The sequence below is a fragment of the Fusarium tjaetaba genome, assembly GCF_013396195.1.
Source record: "Fusarium tjaetaba strain NRRL 66243 chromosome Unknown NRRL66243_c0000069, whole genome shotgun sequence".
Taxonomy (NCBI): Eukaryota; Fungi; Ascomycota; class Sordariomycetes; order Hypocreales; family Nectriaceae; genus Fusarium; species Fusarium tjaetaba.
The window spans coordinates 168,808-188,547 of NW_023501265.1; the positions used below are offsets into that span (position 1 = coordinate 168,808).

The 19,740-nt window shown below is 48.4% G+C and overlaps 8 protein-coding genes across 8 annotated transcripts; 4 read left to right on the forward strand and 4 right to left on the reverse strand.

The window, feature by feature from the left end:
• Positions 1-121: 121 nt before the first annotated feature.
• On the reverse strand, positions 122-1,344 carry FTJAE_3613 (uncharacterized protein; the record flags this gene model as incomplete). Its single annotated transcript, XM_037349930.1, has 2 exons — positions 122-225; positions 273-1,344. The coding sequence occupies 2 exons, from the start codon at positions 1,342-1,344 to the stop codon at positions 122-124; spliced, it is 1,176 nt and encodes a 391-aa protein (XP_037209276.1).
• A 775-nt stretch (positions 1,345-2,119) lies between these two features.
• FTJAE_3614 (pfs domain protein) lies at positions 2,120-3,493 on the forward strand (the record flags this gene model as incomplete). The annotated part of the gene is made up of 1 exon (XM_037349931.1): positions 2,120-3,493. One exon carries the CDS (start codon positions 2,120-2,122, stop codon positions 3,491-3,493), a length of 1,374 nt encoding a protein of 457 aa, XP_037209277.1.
• Positions 3,494-4,370: 877 nt separating this feature from the next.
• On the forward strand, positions 4,371-7,245 carry FTJAE_3615 (zinc finger rst2; the record flags this gene model as incomplete). Its single annotated transcript, XM_037349932.1, has 5 exons — positions 4,371-4,519; positions 4,584-5,847; positions 5,899-6,168; positions 6,224-6,362; positions 6,410-7,245. 5 exons carry the CDS (start codon positions 4,371-4,373, stop codon positions 7,243-7,245), a joined length of 2,658 nt encoding a protein of 885 aa, XP_037209278.1.
• A 541-nt stretch (positions 7,246-7,786) lies between these two features.
• On the forward strand, positions 7,787-8,600 carry FTJAE_3616 (glutathione S-transferase; the record flags this gene model as incomplete). The annotated part of the gene is made up of 4 exons (XM_037349933.1): positions 7,787-7,909; positions 7,960-8,201; positions 8,256-8,373; positions 8,433-8,600. 4 exons carry the CDS (start codon positions 7,787-7,789, stop codon positions 8,598-8,600), a joined length of 651 nt encoding a protein of 216 aa, XP_037209279.1.
• A 381-nt stretch (positions 8,601-8,981) lies between these two features.
• Positions 8,982-9,428, reverse strand: FTJAE_3617 (stress responsive A B barrel domain protein; the record flags this gene model as incomplete). Its single annotated transcript, XM_037349934.1, has 3 exons — positions 8,982-9,134; positions 9,201-9,311; positions 9,363-9,428. 3 exons carry the CDS (start codon positions 9,426-9,428, stop codon positions 8,982-8,984), a joined length of 330 nt encoding a protein of 109 aa, XP_037209280.1.
• Positions 9,429-10,090: 662 nt separating this feature from the next.
• FTJAE_3618 (major facilitator superfamily transporter) lies at positions 10,091-11,844 on the forward strand (the record flags this gene model as incomplete). The annotated part of the gene is made up of 4 exons (XM_037349935.1): positions 10,091-10,192; positions 10,389-10,683; positions 10,740-11,184; positions 11,235-11,844. 4 exons carry the CDS (start codon positions 10,091-10,093, stop codon positions 11,842-11,844), a joined length of 1,452 nt encoding a protein of 483 aa, XP_037209281.1.
• Positions 11,845-12,440: 596 nt separating this feature from the next.
• On the reverse strand, positions 12,441-16,984 carry FTJAE_3619 (acyl esterase; the record flags this gene model as incomplete). The annotated part of the gene is made up of 8 exons (XM_037349936.1): positions 12,441-13,175; positions 13,231-13,384; positions 13,432-13,887; positions 13,944-14,109; positions 14,183-14,451; positions 15,167-15,804; positions 15,857-16,754; positions 16,809-16,984. 8 exons carry the CDS (start codon positions 16,982-16,984, stop codon positions 12,441-12,443), a joined length of 3,492 nt encoding a protein of 1,163 aa, XP_037209282.1.
• A 711-nt stretch (positions 16,985-17,695) lies between these two features.
• FTJAE_3620 (3-hydroxybenzoate 6-hydroxylase 1) lies at positions 17,696-19,203 on the reverse strand (the record flags this gene model as incomplete). Its single annotated transcript, XM_037349938.1, has 6 exons — positions 17,696-17,994; positions 18,048-18,498; positions 18,550-18,630; positions 18,681-18,844; positions 18,917-19,064; positions 19,117-19,203. The coding sequence occupies 6 exons, from the start codon at positions 19,201-19,203 to the stop codon at positions 17,696-17,698; spliced, it is 1,230 nt and encodes a 409-aa protein (XP_037209283.1).
• Between the last annotated feature and the right edge of the window lie 537 nt (positions 19,204-19,740).

Sequence of the window (19,740 nt, forward strand, 5' to 3'; positions counted from 1 at the left end):
ACTATCTAAAAGGATATCTGGAATATCTCTATCTATGAATAATAAGTCTACGTTCTTGCAAGGGAGATCATTAGTAAGCTTTGATTTATATCCTGACATTAAGCAAAACTGAAGGATTTCTTCAATCGTCATATTCCAAAGCAATAAAGCACTCAGTCTTTCCTTTAAGTCTCTGGAGAATCCATTGACAAAAAGAAGTGCAAGCAAGCAGGTACTGTAGCTGCACTGATAGCGGTTTAGTCGAGTAGTCTGCAACCGCCAAGAAAAGCCACATAGATAACCCAGGATGAGAAGGCGATCCGATTGTATGGTGTTTTCGCGCCGATCAATATGCTGAAAGATGTTTGTCACTTGCTGTAAAGATATTGCCTGGGTCCATGGTGGTGTCTGATAGTCGGTAAGAAACTTTGATGTCAGAAGGTTACCGAATTGTTCGACAATCTGATAAAGGCTTTCTAGAAAAGGCTCAGATTCCTGAGAACTGGCTGTCTGCCGTGACTGTCGGGAGATCGCCTCTAGCTTTTTTTGGAGTTGCAAAATTTGGTTCGGATCTAACCTCACGTCGGAAACCCCATCTGGAGTCATTGAGTCTCGCGCTGATGAGTTCTCAAATGGTACGAGCAGATACGTATGGGGGGCTGCCAGTCTTTCCATGAAGGTCCATGTGCGAGAGAACCATTTATCGGCTGCTATCGCGGCGAAAAGACGGTAAGATCTCGAAATCCTCCGGCAAAGTTCTGGAAGATCTTCCGTTGCTTTCCCAGCCAAAGTCTGCAGCTCATCAAGTAGTGTGCCTTCGTTGACATATCGAATTGACTCCAGTTGGTGTTCGTAACAGACGTGAAATGATAGAAGAGCTATAGCGTATTGACTTTGGTAAAATATCTTGTGCACCACGTGCAGGTGTTGGTCTAGATCAGCAGAGTTGGCTTGATCAATGCAGTCCTGATCAATCCATATCCGAGCTGTATGGGTCGATTTGGCAAACTGAATCGCTCTAAATAGGACTGCATCCTGAGACCTTGCTTTTCGCACCAAGCCCTTTGACGAAATCCTGAATCGAGAGATTGCTTCTTTGTTGGTCACGGGGTCGAATCTTTGCCATGTGTATGATACAGCCACATAATTCGTATTGCCAGTATTTTGCCCCTTCTCTGTAAGCTTGAGGATTGGGTTCTCATCATTCAGATTAGTGGTTTCGAACTCAAGGAACCGGAGGTCAAGGGGCTGTTCAATAGCAGTATAGACAAAGGCTTCTGAGTCTGCAGTGTCTTTGAGGCTGCTAAGCATGATATCTGGCGTGCCATGAATGTCCCGGAACGTAAGTTCAGTGTCTCGCTGCATTGTATGGAACTGCAAGGCGTCCACTTAGGTAAGCAGAGCAAACCGTCGACGGGGCATGTAAAGAGGACAATATGGGCCTAAACCTTTTGGATGATGAGAGATTGATTGATGATGCCATCGACTTCTGCCACTCGTTCAGATAGATCTCGGCGTCTCGGTAAAAATAACACATTAGCATTTTTCCCTTCCAGGCAGAATAGACTCTATTTTCCTCTTATTGGATGATGAGAGAAAATTCTTGTTCTCTTCCTTGACAAGCGCTGACTCGTGCTTACCAATCTGCGCAACCAATCATCAGCGTTTATCACAAGTCATATGCACAATGGCGGATCATGTGAGACAAATTCCAAAATTACCAGTATCTTGGCCAATAGCCAAAGTCCTTACACGCGTTTCCTTTTCAGCTGCAGACCACTCGCCGCAATCACCCTGCAGGCTGCGAAAATGAGGCCGACGAGAATCGATACGCGGGTCCTGTGTGATAAAATCCAAATTCAGGATCATCTTGGCCAATAGCTGAAATCATTACAAGCCTTTGCTTTTCAGCTTCTGACCGCTTGCTGCAATCACGCTGCAGGCTGTGAAAATGAAAGTGACGAAAAGTAATATGTACTGATTAATTCCGCCCTTGTATGCCGTTCTTCACGAATATGTATCTTCAAATCTCAGTTCCTAACGCTATCACAATACATTCCAATCCACTATCCTATGTACGCAAGCCTCACATTATCCACATTGCCAAATCCAACGGAATCAAACACATCCCTATAAAAGCATGACCCTGATCAACTTTCCTGCCCTACCACAGTGGGCCCAAACCCTCGCCAGTATCCTCCCACTGTCAGCACTGATCGAATTCGTCGATGTTGAAACCAGTATTCACGTCTATGAGCTCAGGGGCGGCTCAGTGCCTTATTGGAACTGGCCCGTGTCACCAGCAGGGGCACGTACTCTTCTCTCTGAAACCGGTCGAGATTGTCTCTTGGATCAGCCAGAACGGAGTTCCAAGAAATTGACATGCATTGATGGCTTTTGGGGCAACAGGTTTCCGTGCAGCGCCCCGACGACAACCTTGCTTTGGTTGGAATCGCTACCTAAGTCTCTAGACATTAAGAATGATTCCCCTAATATGATGAATGCGGATAAACGAGAGCAAATCCTGCATCAAATCGCCTTGACTCAGCCCCCGACCAGCTCAGGTTCGGGATTGTTGTCGATTTGCAGTGGCTTTTTACGAAAACGTGGGCCGCGTTATCTCTCGGTGTCTTTGATCGGGTGGATCTTTTGGATAACTCTAGTTATCATCAGCTTCATGGGTGGTCTCTATATTGGAGGGACGTATCTTTGTCTCATGCCGGCTACGGGAATAGTCCTTCGGTTTACGCACGGAACCGAGGCTCGTACGCCAGTCATTCGTTCCGCCAATCCCTCATACCCGCGCCTTGTCATTGCAGCAGGGACCGAAAACTCGCGAGAATGGTATGCGTTTCGAGGAAAGCATCCGCTGCTCACTGGGCTCTTTAACGTCTCGCTGGAACAAACCGAACGTCTTCCATTCAGACCTTTTTTTCTGTATCTTTTGAGGCTCTTGATCCTCAGCCAGTGGGCAGCTATTGTAGGGTCCTCCGCTACAGAAAACTGGGACGCCTATGTTGTCTCCATCTGGACGACGTTCTGCATTGCGGCATCTTCCTATGGCTATCCGATTCATCTTGCAGCCAGGGACTGGTTGGAAAGGGATTGCAAAGTTGACATCAGCAAGGCCACGACAGTCCTTTCTGGGCGCAACGCTCTTTTGGTCGCACTAGGAACAATTAACCCAGATAAAAAGGCAGAAAAGACTCAGTGGATGGATCCTATCCTTGCTGAAACAAACGATCGGAAGAATATATGGTCTGCTGTCATCCAAAGAACATCTGAAACCCCAAATGAACAAACGCCTGAACATTCATCTGGGCATTCAACGGAGGATTCGACTAGAAGAACACCTGAAACAACAAATAAACAAACACCACATTCAGCCTTAGCTCAGAAGCAAAGCACTCCGCCATGGTGGGAAAGGTTTGTAGAAGAAGGAGTTAACATTGGTAAGGAGCTTGATCAAGAATATAAGAAAAACGAGCAGAAAGTATCTGCTGAAACACTATAGACATATATTTAATAATATACTTTGATATACTTCAAGTAAGTAGTGATGAGACATTTGTCTTTTATATACTTAGCTTTCTAGGCTTACCTCTATATTTCTTTACTGCCTCAGGCCTTCTTCTCGCCCGGCCTCGACAATTACTGTCCCAGAAGACGGATTATTGGAGCTAGTCGCGATATGGCAGTGCGACCTTATTGAGAATCTAAATCACATCAGTTGTCAAGAAGCCATGGCGATGAATATTTGCTTGAGACCATATAGATAACAAATTCCGTCTGATACCGCTCTGTCTCACTTAGTTATTACTTATTGCACATCTCACTCAGCTTCCAGGGTAATAATAATAGGATTCACATTAAGTGTTTTATGTTAAGTAGATTAGAGAGCAGCTGGTCGTCATCTAATAGTAATATCACTACTAGTAGTTAAGGCTCAAAGCGGCTTTAAGAAAATAAAAACATACCGTAATGGCAATTAGTCTATGCTCCAGGGTACTTTTACTTGCACGGACTGTCCTTAGACCCCATGCCGCTTAGTAAGAGTCATCTAAACCAAACCTCCGAAGCCACTCATCACACTAGACCAAGTTGAGAGATCGCCTTAGAGTCTCTTCATCAAGCAGGCCATCGGGAAGACTTCCGATTTCCGAATTACTCATCTGGAGTCGAATGCGCTAAATTCCGGGGTAAGAAGTGGATCATGCAGGTATCTAATCCGGGGTAGGAGATCGTCGAATGGAGTCCAGCCCTTTTCCCTCCAAACTTCGACGTCCTTGACACGACTATTTTCATGCTTCACAGCTGAACCTGTCGTTTGTCGCCGTGCACATAGGGTTTGAGCAACTTAATACTCTGTCAACCTGAGATTAAACAGTATCATGAGCCCGCCCAGCTCCCAGCCAGAATTCTCATGCGAGACGTGCAACCTCCCATTCCAGCGCAAGGAACACTACCAGCGACACCTGCGCACTCATACAAAAGAGAAGCCTTTCACATGCTCCGAATGTGGACAAAGCTTTGGTCGCGTGTAAGTAAGCCCTACTCTGTCGACCCGCGCCGCCTGGGAGCTGCACCAATGCTGACTGCTGCAGTGACTCTCTTGCTCGTCATCATACAACCCTACATGTGCCTGCGGACCGTCAAGACAGTCGCGGTCGCCCAAATGATCGCCGGCGAGTATCGCAAGCTTGTAAGCCATGCAGTGCATCAAAGGTGAGATGCGACGGCGAGCATCCGTGCCAAAGATGTCGGCAACAAGACAATGAATGCTACTACGAGCCTCATGCGAAGCGAAAGATGTCTGAGACCAGCTCTGATAGACCGAACAGCAAACGGAATCGAGAAAAAGCCCCGGTCAACGTTGAAGTCATGGAAAGCATTAGTGTCAATGTGAATCGCACGAATTCACCGCTCTCACCGCCTGCCACCGTGCAAGACAAGGTCTCGAATAATACCAACTATGCCCAACACTACATTTCTCCAGCTCATGATCAATTCATTCCCGACGACGCCAATACCAATGTCCAAGCTATCGATCCCCAGCTTGATGCTCAGCATATCTCATCTTTCGGACCTGAAAATCATCAACATGGCCCCAATGATATGCTCTTTGATACCGACGATATATTGGCAAACTTCAACTCTGCCGATATAATGCCAGCGCCATTACCATCTATGTTATTCGGTGATAACTTCAACACTAACGGATGGCTTAACTACGGCTCCGATCAATCGTTTGCGCCTCTCTTTCTCCAAAACGATTCATCTCTCGACGTCATAAACGAACTTTGGTTCGACCACGCAGGTTTCAAGGCTCCTCAGCAACAAATTGTCTCACAACTTACACCAGCCTCTTCCTTGGTCGATCAATCAGCTGTGGCAGAGCTATATAGCCGCAGCCACTCCCCCGCCATTGATAGGGATGCGGTTGAGCCTAGGGAATATGTCGCTGTGTCGATTGAGCTAGACGCGCAGCTCAACTTTCCAGACCTGTCTCATTTAACGGCTGAGGACGTCGATCATGAGAATTTGGCACATGTAGACGATATATCCGAGGAAGTGGCCAAGAATGTGGCGGAGGCAGCAGCAGAGATACAAAATGGTTGCAATTTCCCGCATTTTAGGAACTTGTCCATTCCGCCCACGCCAGTGTTGAACGCTTGGGTCCAGCTGTACTTTGAGTACTTTCACCCGGTCATGCCTATTCTGCACAAGTCGACCTTCTCGTCGTCTAAGCGGCATTGGTTACTCATATTTACGGTGGCCGCTATCGGTGCGCACTTTTCGAACATCAAAGATGCGCAGGCGTGCTCAAGGGCAATGCATGAGACTATTCGGCGACAATGCTCGACCATGGTGAGTCCTATTTGACGCATAACAGGAGATACCGGGCTGATGTGAGGACAGTGTGAACGGCAGAATTCTAATGGCAGAGAGCTGTGGATGTCACAGACTATTCTGCTAAACCATATCGGCCTCCTCTATGGTGGTGAACGGAGGTCTCTAGAGATCGGCGAATTCCTGCAAGCTCTGCCTGTAACTCTCGGACGACGAAAGCGTCTCTTTACAACCATGTTCCCCGTTGACAAGTTTGCTCAGCTTCAGTTGCCGCACGCTCAGAAATGGCAAATCTGGTTGCTGGATGAAGAGCGTCGACGGGCAGGCTTTGCCATCTGGGTGAGTTGATCTCCGTGATATTTGACGAGCCTGTACTAAGTAGTGAAACTCGTAGCTTCTGGATTCTGCATTCAGCTCGCACTTTGACCTTACGAGCCTTATGAGATTATCTGAACTGCAGATATCCCTGCCTCAGCCGGATGATCGCTGGGGTGCATCGACGGCCCAATGCTGGGCCAACTTCCCTGCAGTTGGTAAGTCAACGCTCACATCACACTATGTTTGGCACTGACGGAAGAAGAAAACACCGGATCTGGTGGACTTCCGACGATGGAGCGCGTCGTCTCGGAAGATAGTTGGCGACCCGTATGGTCGAAAACAAACACCTTGGGTAAACAGGTTATGCTGCAGCATCTCACCAATGTCATAAAGGATAGGAGTGCCGACCAACCTGGTACCCCGGGCTTCTCGTATCACGACAAACTACTCGCGTCGAATGTCTTGACTGATCTTCTGAATCTGATTGAGGCCGACCAGATTGAGCAATCTGTTGATGAAGCGAAGGCTTCAACAACGCACAAGATCATGGGACTGACAGCTTTGATGACGCACCATACGCCAGTGCAGAGCCTCCTTCCGATGATTATTCGATGTATATATGGAAAGCTCGAAGATAAAGACTGGGAAGCGATTAGCGATCGCTGGAGAGGAGCTTCCGGGCAAGGAAGGCTTGGATGCTTCTACGCCGCACGTATCCTTCATGTCGTGCGATCAAGCCGGTCATCGCACTTCGGTACACCAGTGTCGCTTCTCCACGCCGTTTTGGTGCTGTGGCTTTACTCAACACTCGCTGAAAGGTACTGTGACGGGTTTTTGTTCTCGCGCGCGGCTCCAGCTGTGGTGCTTGGCCCGAAACCCCTGGACCAAATGGAGACCAACTCGTGGATCGAGATGGGGTGGAGCCGAGTCAAGTTACCGGGCATCGGGAATCTGCTTTGTGCAGATGGCAGAACTAAGCTGTTGGACGACGCGGTTGTTCTTATGAGATCATTGAAGGGCTGGGGAATCAGTATTGCGTATGCTCAAATATTGGTGCGGCTGCGAGCTAGCGAGACGTCTAACACGATCCATGGCTGATCACAGGATGTCCCGAGAAGCTTACATAGTGTATAGGTTAATCTGAGCATTGAAAAATATTCCTATGCGTTCTACTAGTGATCAGGTTCGATAGCCTTACTCATAACTTGCAGTCTCGTTTGTCTTCACCATACACCTTTAGACGTGTTTCAATCACTGTCAACGACCTTACTTGCTACGGGCCAGCGTGCAGTGTTGGGTCTGATGCGACTATTCCACGGGCTTTGTAAGGTCAAACCATCTAACGAATGGAAAACGGCATCAACTTATAGCGAACCGTCTTTAAATCAGCAGGGGCAGCGACATTGTCAATTTAGAATACAGGTTATCGCGTCTCGTAGCATGCCTGTTCTCTCGGCCCCATCGGCTCCACGCTGGCTAGCATCATACTCGTTCCATTCCGTAGTTCCGACCAAGATTGATCTAATCTACATCGAAATTTAATAGCTCATATGCTTGTTCATACTTAAACCTCGCAGAGTTTATTTTTCCTTAGTCAATCGCCTCGCTACAAACATACCTCCCACACACTTCTTCCAACATGACCACAACTGTTCTCGGAACAGCTGCTTCGACTCGTACTCAGAGAGTCCTACTCGTATTGGAAGAACTAGGCATCGACTATGACTTGAAAGTAGTTGATCTCTCCAAGGGGCAACACCACGTCAGTGAAGACACCCATGGTGGTGAGGCCAGTAGCTTACAGAAGCACAGGACCTCGAATATGTCAGAGACCATCATCCGTTCGCGAAAGTACCAGTGTTCCAAGACGACGGAATCGAGATCTTTGAGTCTAGAGCCATTGCTAGATACCTGGCTGTGAGGCAAAAGTCGCCCCTTGCTCCGCCTAGTGATGATCCGGAGGCATTGGCAGTTTTCGAGCAAGCCGCTAGCGTGGAGTACGCTTACTTTGAACCTGCTGTCTCTACCCTTGGATTTGAACTCATCTTCAAGGAGTAAGATAATTGAAGAAAGAAGGCTTTGCGCGCGGGCTGACCTATGAATGATAGAATGTTTAACCTCGGAGACACCGACCAAGGAATAGTTGATCAGCAAAAGAAGTTGCTGAGCACCACCCTTGACCTGTATGAGAAACAACTGCAAAGTCAAGAATATCTGACTGGAAAGGTATGCGACCTCTGGAGAGCGTATAAAGCGGTTTGTCAAATATTAACTGATTCATGTAGGATTACAGTCTCGTTGACCTCTTCCATGTCCCCTGGTTGGGGTTTCTCCGGAATCGATTGCACCTTGGAGAGTTTATCGACTCTAGAAAGAACGTGGTGGCCTGGGCTGATCGTATAAGCCAGCGCCAAGCATCAAAAGCTGTTTCAGCCAAGGCTGAACAGCATTAGCTGGACTTGATATATTCGTATTGACCCAACTATAGACTAGATAACCTCTTTATAGAGATAAAAGACGCATAGATCAATAAAGAGAAGTACCTAAAGTATGCTGGAACCGATATTAAAGTCATGACATCGGCAAATTCCTGTAAGAACGTGTCTGCTAAACGTTCTGGCGATACTGGACTATGGAGGACTATGCATTGCTAGGTTTCGGAGATTTTGCATCGGTGTCATGGCCGTGTAGAACCGCTAGGAAGATACAATCTTGATGTGTAATGGTAATGTATCATGCCTGCAATAGCATAGACTTCAACAGTTTCTTCCTTCGCAATAGATGCCACAAGATATCAGCGCTACAGAGGCGGGAATTCCTGACTGCGCCTTCGATCAGTCATTCCTCGGCAGGTCAATAATCTGAACTTTCTCTACCAAAGGGCCCAACTCTGCCACGACAGCGAGGTGGGCGGGGTCTTTGAGTGCATAGTAGTCCCTGTCCTCCGGGTTGTCGAATTGGATGACGAATGCATGAGTGATACCTTGCTATTGTAATCAGTGATGTTGATCGAAGCGGGACGTGAAGAGGGGAGCCTGCTGGGACAATTTCACCTGGAGGCCCTCTGGGGCACTATCAGCGCCACCTTGAATAGACTGGATATAAGGCTTTTTAGAGTCAGGATGCAAGCACTTATCCCTCATCTCCTGGATCTTGGCGGAAACCTAAAGACGGGGTTAGAAGTCACGTATTGAGGATGATATTGAGATAGCCACCTTCTCTATGGCATCGCTGCTGGTATCGGGTTTGAACTGAAACTGGACGATACGGTTGATACCCATTTTGAAGGTGGCGACGTGTGAAAAAGATGTGTGGGTGCCTTGGTAAATCGGCGGTCAGTTCTGTTGTGGACTAGTGATTATAAAGAGCGCATGAGTGGCGTTCGGAAAGACTGTTGAATTTCCGATTTCCCCTTTCCCCCGCAGTGTGATGTCTCCTTCGACGTGGAGCCGACAGATCGTGGGGAAATCGTTCTGCGCTAAAGCATACCCCAGGTTAACAACCCTGCAGCAAAGACCCCCGATCTTGTGACATGTAGATTTCAGTAGCTGGAAGGTCAATAACTGTCTGAAGGCTGCAGAAATGTTTATTTGTTTTCGAAATAAAGTAGGTACTGTACTTGTAGATGTTTAGGCAAATGTTGGTCCGGACGTGCACCATACCTGGAATGAACCTGTGCCATGGGGAAGCATTGGCGATAGAGACCTCGGTGTTAACATGTGAATGACTAGGAATCGGTACAAAGTCTACAAACTAGCTCAGGCTGAGTTATCATGGCCTCAAATTACGTCCTTCTCATAGACTCGCGTGGGGTAACCGAAGTGGTACCCGCGCGCCAATGCTCTGCAACGACGAAGCTATTTATGATAATACATCTGCCTTTGTTTTGCTCGATGATTCACCAAACAAATTGCCCCGTGCCAATACCAGCAGTATAAGCAAAATGGATTTCGCAAGCACCGAAAAGGCAGAAGTATCGAGGGTGGAGAACTCCAGCCAAGCCCCAAGAACTCCAACAGGTCAAGAACTTCGAGACCATCCCAAAGTGAGCTGCCCCTTTTACTCCCCTGACTTCATCATGACACAAATACTAATCGTCGCCTGCAGACATGGAATCGAAGCCTCAAACTGATGGTCTTGGCAAATCTTTGCTTCATGGTCTTTTGTGGTAACTTCTATTCGGTATTACCTCACCTGTCAACCATCCAGACCTCTCTGAACTGACTACTGCGCTCATACAGGCAGGTATTTCTGCTGGGTTGACGGCCCTCGTGTACGACTTCCATAGCAACTACGACAAAGCGGGGGATATTATCGCCTACTCCGTGCTCTGCATTGGTTTGGGCTCTTTCATGTGGATCCCGACCGCCGTGGTGATTGGCAAAAGACCTGTCTTGCTAGCATCGCAAATAATGTTTATGGCTGGATGCATTTGGTGCTCGCAAGCGGGTTCGATGAACAGCCTGCTTGGCGGTCGAATCCTTGGTGCCTTTGGTGCTGGTGCAGTCCAAGCTGTTGGTCCCGCTGTCGTAGGAGGTAAGAAATCGCCCTTGATATCAAAGCCAGCCAGTCTCTCATGCCTTTTGTCACAGAAATCTTCTTAGAGAAGAACTACTCTAAAGCAATGGGCCTGTATGCCGCGAGCCTCTGCATCGGAGCCCAGGGTGGACCTCTTATAGCTGGGCATCTGATCGAAGCCAAAGGATGGAGTTGGTTCTTCATCCTCCTCGCTATTCTTAGTGGCTTCAACTTTCTTACCCTAGCGTTCTTCTGCCCCGAAACTGCTTTCAATGTTGAGATTGAAACGGGCGCTACTAGTGCTGACGTCGACGCCGATATCCTTGACCAGACCACTGGCCTTGGTCGCACCCAGAGCTCCCTTACTACTTGGAAGCAGAATTCGTTCTACTTGAGACATCCCCATGTCCGAGGTGGGGGATTGAGGCAATGGTTTCTTTCGTTTTTGCTGCAGATTGAGTTCATGTTTGATCCCATCGTGATTCTCTCCGCGGGTATGTGGGGAATTGTGCTAGCTTGGTGAGTTCCAAATCCGTTCCACTGTCGAACCCAAATCTAACTTTGTACAGGGTCGCCACTATCTCAGTCATCTCCAACCAACTGTTCGCTGTGCCTCCTTTCCTCTGGGGTCCTGCTGAACTTGGCAACTGGGCGTGCACGAGTTTAGTTGGTGTAGCCATTGCCTTTCCCATCGCTGGACCATTGACCGACACCGTGTCCTCGTTCATCGGCCGCCGAAAGGGCAAGCATATGCCTGAATACCGACTTATCACTCTGGTGGTCCCATTTTTGTTCTCTTCATCAGGCCTTTTGTTGTTTGGGTACACATACACCAAGGGTTCTTACGTAGGGCCAGCTGTTGGTTATGCGATGCAAGTCGCTAGCCTCATGCTCATTCCAACCTCTGTCCTATCGTACGGTATCGATAGCTACCCTTACGATGCGGCCGAGGTCACGGCTCTGATGAACGCTGTTACCCATATTATTCCCTTTGGTCTGACAAAGACGGCTTCCAATTGGCTTGCCAGGGTCGGCGTGGAGAAGATGTTTCTGCAGATGGCGATCATCCAGTGGGCTTTGCTAGCTGGCTTTACTACTGTGCTTCTTGTATTCGGGCCGTGGATTCGGGCCAAGGCCGCCTATGTTCACCAGCATTACGGCGCCAAGAGATTTCTGTAGTCTGGATGGGACTAGACCTGATGCCTGATCGAATTATCCTCCTGAACACGACCGGAGCTTTCAAATAGTCCATAGCTTAGGAATGTCTGTTATCTTCAGTTGTCTAAATCCTTTCTTGAATATGCTGTATGAACACCTTTTATGTTATTATCTGAGCTTGGTTTGGCTACAAGGGTGGATTGAGCTATAAGCAAAGCCCAGGTTCACTGTCTGCGCTCCCTGCCGCAGATTCCAAACACACAATAGCAAGATTACCACGCGTCTCATCAAAAACCCTCATGCAAGCGCACAGATTCCTGCCTTGTTCAATGACGCGTCTTCTCTCATCATTGTGCAGACGTGTCAGTATTGCTAAGAGGGTTGAGGCTCACACGATCCGCTACCTCATACGGTAAAGACTATTATCTCGCGTTGACAGGAGAAAGTGAACAGAGGTTATGCGAGCAGTGAGGGAATCAAAGTATGTAGCAATGCATTGAATACCTCAGTGTTCTTTAGTTCTGTTTTATGATGGAAGAGACGAGTGAAGAGCATCAGATATCCATTTAGTGTCCAAGAATACGGATTACACTATGGATTTACTCGCATGACGCAATCTAAGCCAGAGGGTCCAGTAGAGGAACCACTAGATGGCTGTTAGAGTCGGCCCCGATATGAATGGTATGACGACCCTTGTTCGCATGAGCAGCTCCGTACAGAAAGTCAAACTCCATGAAACTCATATAATGCCCCGAAACCTTCAAAGTAAGATACTCTCCCTCCTCAAAGATGATCCCAGTAGGCCAGATGGGTACTTCGAGCTTCGCAATAGTGCCAGCCGGAATAGCCTTTCGACTGGTGTTGGTGTACTCAGGCCAGCCACCCGTGAACCTTCCAGGCTTAGGAGTCACCTTTGTTACAGCATGGCTACCTCGTAGCGAGCCAGTAGGTCCCAGGTACTTGAGGAAACAGGTGTCCGCGGCGTCTGTGTGCTTCTCGACAGGAGGAATAAGATCCTTCAAGGGAACGTTCATGTTGACCAACTGAGTCCCTGAAGCATCCTGCTTGCCAAGTTGAGCGAACACGTCAATCTCATCATCGCCATCGTTGGAGATGCTGATGTTAAGCCACGAGTATCCGATAAGCCATGTCTTCTTGGTGAACTTGTACCTGAAGAGCACCTCCTCACCACCTTCGAGAGGATGCTTTGGGACGTATGCCGCATCATAAGAAAGATTGTGGGGGTTCTCCACGGGGGCTGTTTCAAGCTTCTCGCCTGGACCAAGGTAAAGCTTTGTGTGCTTCGTGTTTGGAATTGGGTATGATTCAAGAGGGACATTGCTGATGTTAGGCTGATATATGTCAGAATCGAAGCCCAGCCTGGATCAAAGGCGGAAGGCAACTTACTAGGTTGAACCCAACAAGAGATCCGCGGACTTTCTGGGTGCTTGGCCAATCGTTCTGGATGCCTTTGACGAAATAGTCGTAGAACTTGTTCAGGTCGTCAACACTGTCGGGATGATACAAGTCAGACCATTCCTGCTTAGCATGAATGCGCAGCCTACAAATCCATCAGTACTCGGAACTCAGTCTCTATGCTCAACTTACCATTTGTCCTTGGAGGATATGTCATGATACCCGCGAATAGAGCCAGTAGTATGGAGCGCCGTTGAGAAGCTCGCTAGAACGTAGGTAGGGACCTGTATCTTCTCCAACTTGACATTCTTGTCCTCCCAGTAGTCATTGAACAGGGGATACTTCTCCAGCATCGAGATTGGTGCCTCGGCCGCATTGCGCCCAACCATGAGATCTTGTAGGAGCTTCCACATCGCACTATAGGGATACGGTACGCCACCACGGGCAAGCGTGTCGCGATAGAAGTCCGCATTGGCTTCCCATGGGGCAATAGCGGCCAGCGAAGGAGGCTGCTGAGAAGCAATCTGCCATTGAACCATGGCAAGCCAACTATTGCCGCCCAGAGCGACCTTACCTGTGCACCAGTCCAGCTTGGCGACATGTTCGATGGCATCATAACCGTCTTGGCCATCTTGGTTGCCGACCCATCTAATCATGTTAGTCTCTCTTTTGCAGTATCATGATCCGACATGAGTATCACTTACGGAATAATTCCTTCAGAGTCCCACGACCCTCGCAGGTCGACATTCACAATAGCATATCCTCTGGCGGGCCAGACAGCGGGGTCCAGTCCTTCGAACTTCTCGTAACCGCTGACCTGATCTTCACCCACGCCGAATCGGCCAGGAATCATGCCGAGACCATGCGGTCCTGTCAAAAACATTAGGAATTTGAACCTTGTCGGTGTATGAGAACTTGCCATTTCCAGTCTTGCCATATGGACTCCAGATAAGAACAGCTGGGACCTTTTCATCAGTCTTGGGTCGAAATACATCGGCGTACAGCTTGATGCCATCTCTCATGGGAAGAACAATATCCTTCTCAAAGATTGTGTCGACTTCGAAAGCCTTGTTCGCTGGTGTCCTCTTGTGGCCCTTAGGTAGGACTGTAACCGAAGGTTTTAGGGGGTCGTAAGGCCCTGCCTCTTTAGCCCCTGGTGCAATGACTGGGGTTACGTCAACATCGAAGCCATTGATCTTAAGCGACATGATACTGGTGTTGCGTAATACAATGATAGTCTTTCAGATGACAATTCTGTTGCATCAGCCTTGGTCGTATGAATCGCTACTTGACTTATAGAATTGCAACTGATCTACTACTATCGCGCTTATTCTGTTAAGTCCGTTAAACTGGATCATGTTGCATCCACGATCGTGGGGCCGCTAGGCTAGGCCATTCCGCGGCAGGTGGCATATGGAGAACCGGCTCGGGACCACAATCCCCTCAATGCGCAGTCAATTTTGGCCAATGCGGCCACCAATTTCATCTCTGAGAAACGGCAGAATCAACGAAATGGATGCGGGTGATCAAATCCCAATTGAAATGGAAATTACCGTGCTTGTTAGAAGTTATATCCGAATGAAGCTTAAGTGCACATCCCGTGATGATCATTTCAGTCAGGGTATGGGGCCATGGAAAGCTCCATTGAGCTCATCTGGCGCCGACTTATGTCGTGTTTATAGTAGGGGAGGATTGAATAGACAAGCGACGTACACATCAAACACAATAACACGATGAACCAAATTAATTGTGAACCGTTTCATCAGATGCTATTTTATGATAGATAATGGAACGGCTCTACTCCGAGTATGAAGTAAGTGGAGGAGGCTTTTCTGATTTTCTAAGAACATTGTCTAGTATAATCTGACTGCGATAGAAGAAGTTGAGTCTATGACTGATGCTAGCCCTGTCACTAAAGTTGGTTTACTTTCTCAGAACTGCATTGAGTCCATCCTTCAGCTTCTGCTCATGTCCATTGTCAAACCGTGTGCCTCGCCAAGCAATAAACCCATCTGGTCGCACTAGGATCGCCTCACCCGGCTTCAGGCGGCATTTCCTCTCCACGTCTCCCTTTATGTCTCTATACGGGGATGACGTCGCGTTCAAGGTATAGACATCAATCTCCATTGAAGCCATTTTCGCGGCGGCAGTCCAAGGGGAGTCAGGGTCTATAGTGACAAGAAGAAAGTTTCTCTTCACCAAGTCAATCGTTGAGATAGGTTTTCCGGGTGACTCTACGTCCTCGAGATAGGAATGGGGGAATCGCGATCCAGGAACGGCTGAAGGGAAATCTGGATCATCGTAGAGCTCCTTGGGGGTTGAGTACTTCTCCTCTGGGACAAACGCTCCTCCGACAGGATACCTGAACCCCAGCTCAATAGACTCGTCTGGGGCCTCTGAAGCTGGGGGCTTTTGCATAGCGATTCTGTTCTGGAACCTATTGTACGCCTGGGCAACGGTGAACTCATCAATCGGCTGTCGCTCAATGTTGTACGTTGCAAGCAGTGAGTGTGAGGCCCTTCCAGACAAGACGTATGCAAGCTTCCATGCGAGGTTATGAGCATCCTATTAGGGCATATGTTAGCAACGTATTTCACAAACTGGCAAAGACACTCACAGCTATTCCAGTGTTTCCGCCCAAGCCACCAGTTGGTGGCATAGTATGGGCCGAGTCTCCAGCGAGGAAAACACGACCTCCTTTACTCTCGAAGCGCCCAGCAGTGTATGCTGCCATAGTCCAGTAGTTCATGGAGATAATTTGAGGATCCACCTGGTCAGGAGTCAAGCCAGACAATTGGTAGAAATACTGTTTGGCATCGTCTGTTGTGACGGTGCCGGGCTCGAAGCTGGTCTTGGATCCGACATTATTAACCATGATGATGCCTTCCTTGCCCTCGTTCTCCAGTCGAAAGCCTCCTCCAATGTCTTTGTTTGCCACATAAACGACTCCGTGAACCATTCTCTTGCCGATGAAAGGACTCAGGTCTGACTTGAAGCTGACTCCAAGACTGTTTCGAAGAATGCCTGGGCCATCCCAGCTGATACCCTCATTCTGGCGGGTAGGACTTCGGTTGCCGTCGCATGCAACGACATATGGCGTTTTGTACTTCTTGATCTTGCCAATGTTCAGATCCTTGACGACGACAATAACATGATCCTCTTGTTCCTCATAGAGAAGAACCTGGTGGCCATGGCGTTGCTCGCTGTTGAACTTGTCGGCATTCTGGCCCAAGATGGGTTCAAACATTCGTTGCGATATCCATACCCAGTTGGAAGGGGTAAACCTCTTCACATGCTCAGGATCATGCTCTTGGAGGTGTTTTATAACTTTGCCGCCCACAAGTTTCTCGACGATAAGCATTCCGGCGTTAAGATCAAACTCTTTGCCACTCTGCTCCAGAGTAAAGTCTTCTAATCCCAATTGACGAAGAATTTCGCTGGTTCGAAAGTTGAGACCTGCTGCCCGGGGATGAGCCCCGGCTTTAGAGTGGCGATCAAACGAGACCGACTTGATACTAGGATTTTAGGTCAGCTTCCCGGTCTATAAGCAGTCAAATATTTCATCTTACCCATGATAACCGAGGAGAAGACCGAGAGTCTTTCCAACCATGCTGGAGCCAATTATTATGACAGGCCATTCTTCCTCCTCGAATGGGATGTCAGAATGGTCAAACGGTGTGAACTTGTCCTTGGCCAAGTTGGCCGACGACAAAGTCTCATCAAGTTGCTGTGTAGTGACAGTCATTGTGATCGATTATCTGTTTTATCAAGTTGTCAGATGATGCTGCGTAGTGTTGATTATGATGGCATGGATCATGGCACTTATTCAATCGATGCACGTGGTAAATATAAATTGTCACGCTCAAAGTCTCTCACTCCTTCTGTAACTGCAGAGCCATAGTTCGCTTCGCTGACGCTTCCCTGTATGTCACGGCGACCCGGTGGAGTTGGGCGCGAAGTGAAGCTGATCCGATGCCCACTCGGCATTTGTAAGCAAAAGCCTACCGCCCATTGTATTCGAAGCGATGATGGTGTGCTGATCTCGTTCTTAGGCTTTCTATCCAGTGACGAAAATCCAGAACGATTGACTCTGTCGCACTGAGTCGCGTTACAGTATTGCACCCTGAAGCAAGTTTTGTCTGTCGGAACAAGCTCTCAGCCACAGGTCTCAATTGCAAATAGCACCTTGAACCACTGTTAGTAATCTGATTATCCGTATGGTGACATATTGAGTGTGTGAGCTACGTACAGTAGTGACTATCCCTCATGTTACTATTTAATTGGGAGTTGATGTGTCGAATGACTGGATGGACCATTAACGTGAAAGTTACCAGATCACGTATCACAACATCCACAAAACAAAAAACCGAATAATGGCGAGAAATGCATTAGTCACATAACATATGGCGGATCCTTTCCCCACCCTACAGAAAGTATCCCTAGCTAGATTCGACCATTAGGCCGCTGCTGCCAGAGCCTTTTGCGCATCGTCAAGCACGAAGTTATTCCACAAGTAGGGGAAAATATTGGGAGGGAGTTCCGCATCAGGGACAAATTTGCGAAGATCCTCCATCATCTCGCCTCGCCTCTCGTCGTTGATCTTGGACATAAACATCACAGTGACAGATCGTGGATAGCGGAGCTTGTTGTAAAGTTCCAGTCGCCGAGGTACATCGTCCACCGTCGTGTCGGCGGGGAACAAGATCCCGAGAGCTGCGGCATCTTCGAATGATTGCGCTCCGCCTTGTCCTTGATCTAGAATACTGTTAGATGGTTCATATCATCGGAATATGGGTCCAGTGACTCACGTGGGAGCATCGGATGAGCTGCATCACCAAGCAGCACAGTTCTGCCCTTGTAGAACTTGGTCGGGGGATCTCGCGTAGCCAAACTCCACAGTTTCAGGTCTTCGCCAATCCTGCACATCTCGATAAGCTCAGGCCCAAACTCCTTGTAAACCTCGAGCAAATCCTCCACCTTCCCGCCCGCTAGCCACGAGGACTCTGAGTCGAGGCCAGCATCCTCAGCCGGGTGCATAGCAACGATGTTGAGCAACTTCACATTCCGGCACGGGTAGACCACCATTCTTCGATCTCTAGTTGTAAACACGTGTTGACAGTCGAAACCAAGTTTTCCGAAAAAGGGTCCAGTGATGGGATTGGCCATGAGCTTGTCGATCGGTACCAGGAATCGGAACACGTTTTGTTTTGTACTCACACGAACAGGAGGACTTCCTGCAACGGAGCAAACGACCTTGGACTATAGATCATCAGTAAGGTTCTTTATAGGCAGGGCGAAGACGCAACGCACATGGACACCATCTGCTCCGATTAGTAAGTCACCTTTGTGTTTGACTCCGCTCGCCAAAGTAATTTCGCCTTTTTCTGCGTCCTTCGTATTGTCAGTTAAGTAGCCCAAGATAGTCTCAGGCATGTACATACCGCGTTGATCACCTTGCTTGCCGTGTGAATCTTTATCGTTCCCGCGAAGGTCTTTTCCGTCGCTGCCTTGCGAAGAGTGTTGTGCAGGTCGACGCGGTGAGTCAAGAGCCATTCATCCTTGCTGCCAGTACTCTTCTGAAGTTCCTCAAGTTTCTTTATGGTAGCTTGAGCGTTAGTGTACATAGTTAAACCGAGTTCTTTTCCATGACTAACCGCCGTGACAAGTATGGGTTTACCTGTATGGTCGTAGATCTTGATGGCATTACATAAGACGGCCTGTAGCTCTGTAAAGTCAATGTCCCAGGACTTGAGCACCCTGGTTGCGTTGGGGGCAATGTGAATCGCAGCACCGATCTCGTTAAGGAATCTTGATTGTTCGAAAACCTACTTCTGTCAGCTCCCCGTGAGCCGTGACGGTACAGCTATACAATCGTACCTCCACGTTATGACCAGCGCGGGCCATGGCGATAGCGGCACCCAGGCCACCCAAGCCTGCACCAGCAATTATAACTTTGAGAGGCATATTCACACCGGTTAAAGAAAGCAGGTTTTTTTAAAGACCATTAGACCAGGGCACCGGCTCCCCTTTGGGGCACACTGGGATACCATCGTTATAAGCTGAAATCGTTCTGAGACTAAACCGACTGACGCTTAGACCGTAGCCAAATCATTTCCCTCTGCTAGACACCCATCACAGTTGCCAATATCATTTTTCAAGCCATCACCCATTCCAATTTGCACCAATCGCTTAGTTTCTCCTTGCAAATTCGGAAACAAGCCCCCAATACCGCAAACATTTCACTGCTCCATCTCGGCTCCACTGATGGGAGCATCCCCGCGTTGGACCCCACAACGCGGGGAACCTGGACTCACTCTGGTCTCGGGCCCTCTCCACACGGCCATGTCGACTCTCGGAATGACGAGTTCCGTGACTGTAAAAGCGGAGTTAAGGACGAAACTCCATTGTCACGTTGGGGCTGTATCGTGAACCCCACATTGAGATCATGGTTAAAACCAAGACACAATAGAAGCGGGTGTCTGTCTGGCAACAAACTTACTT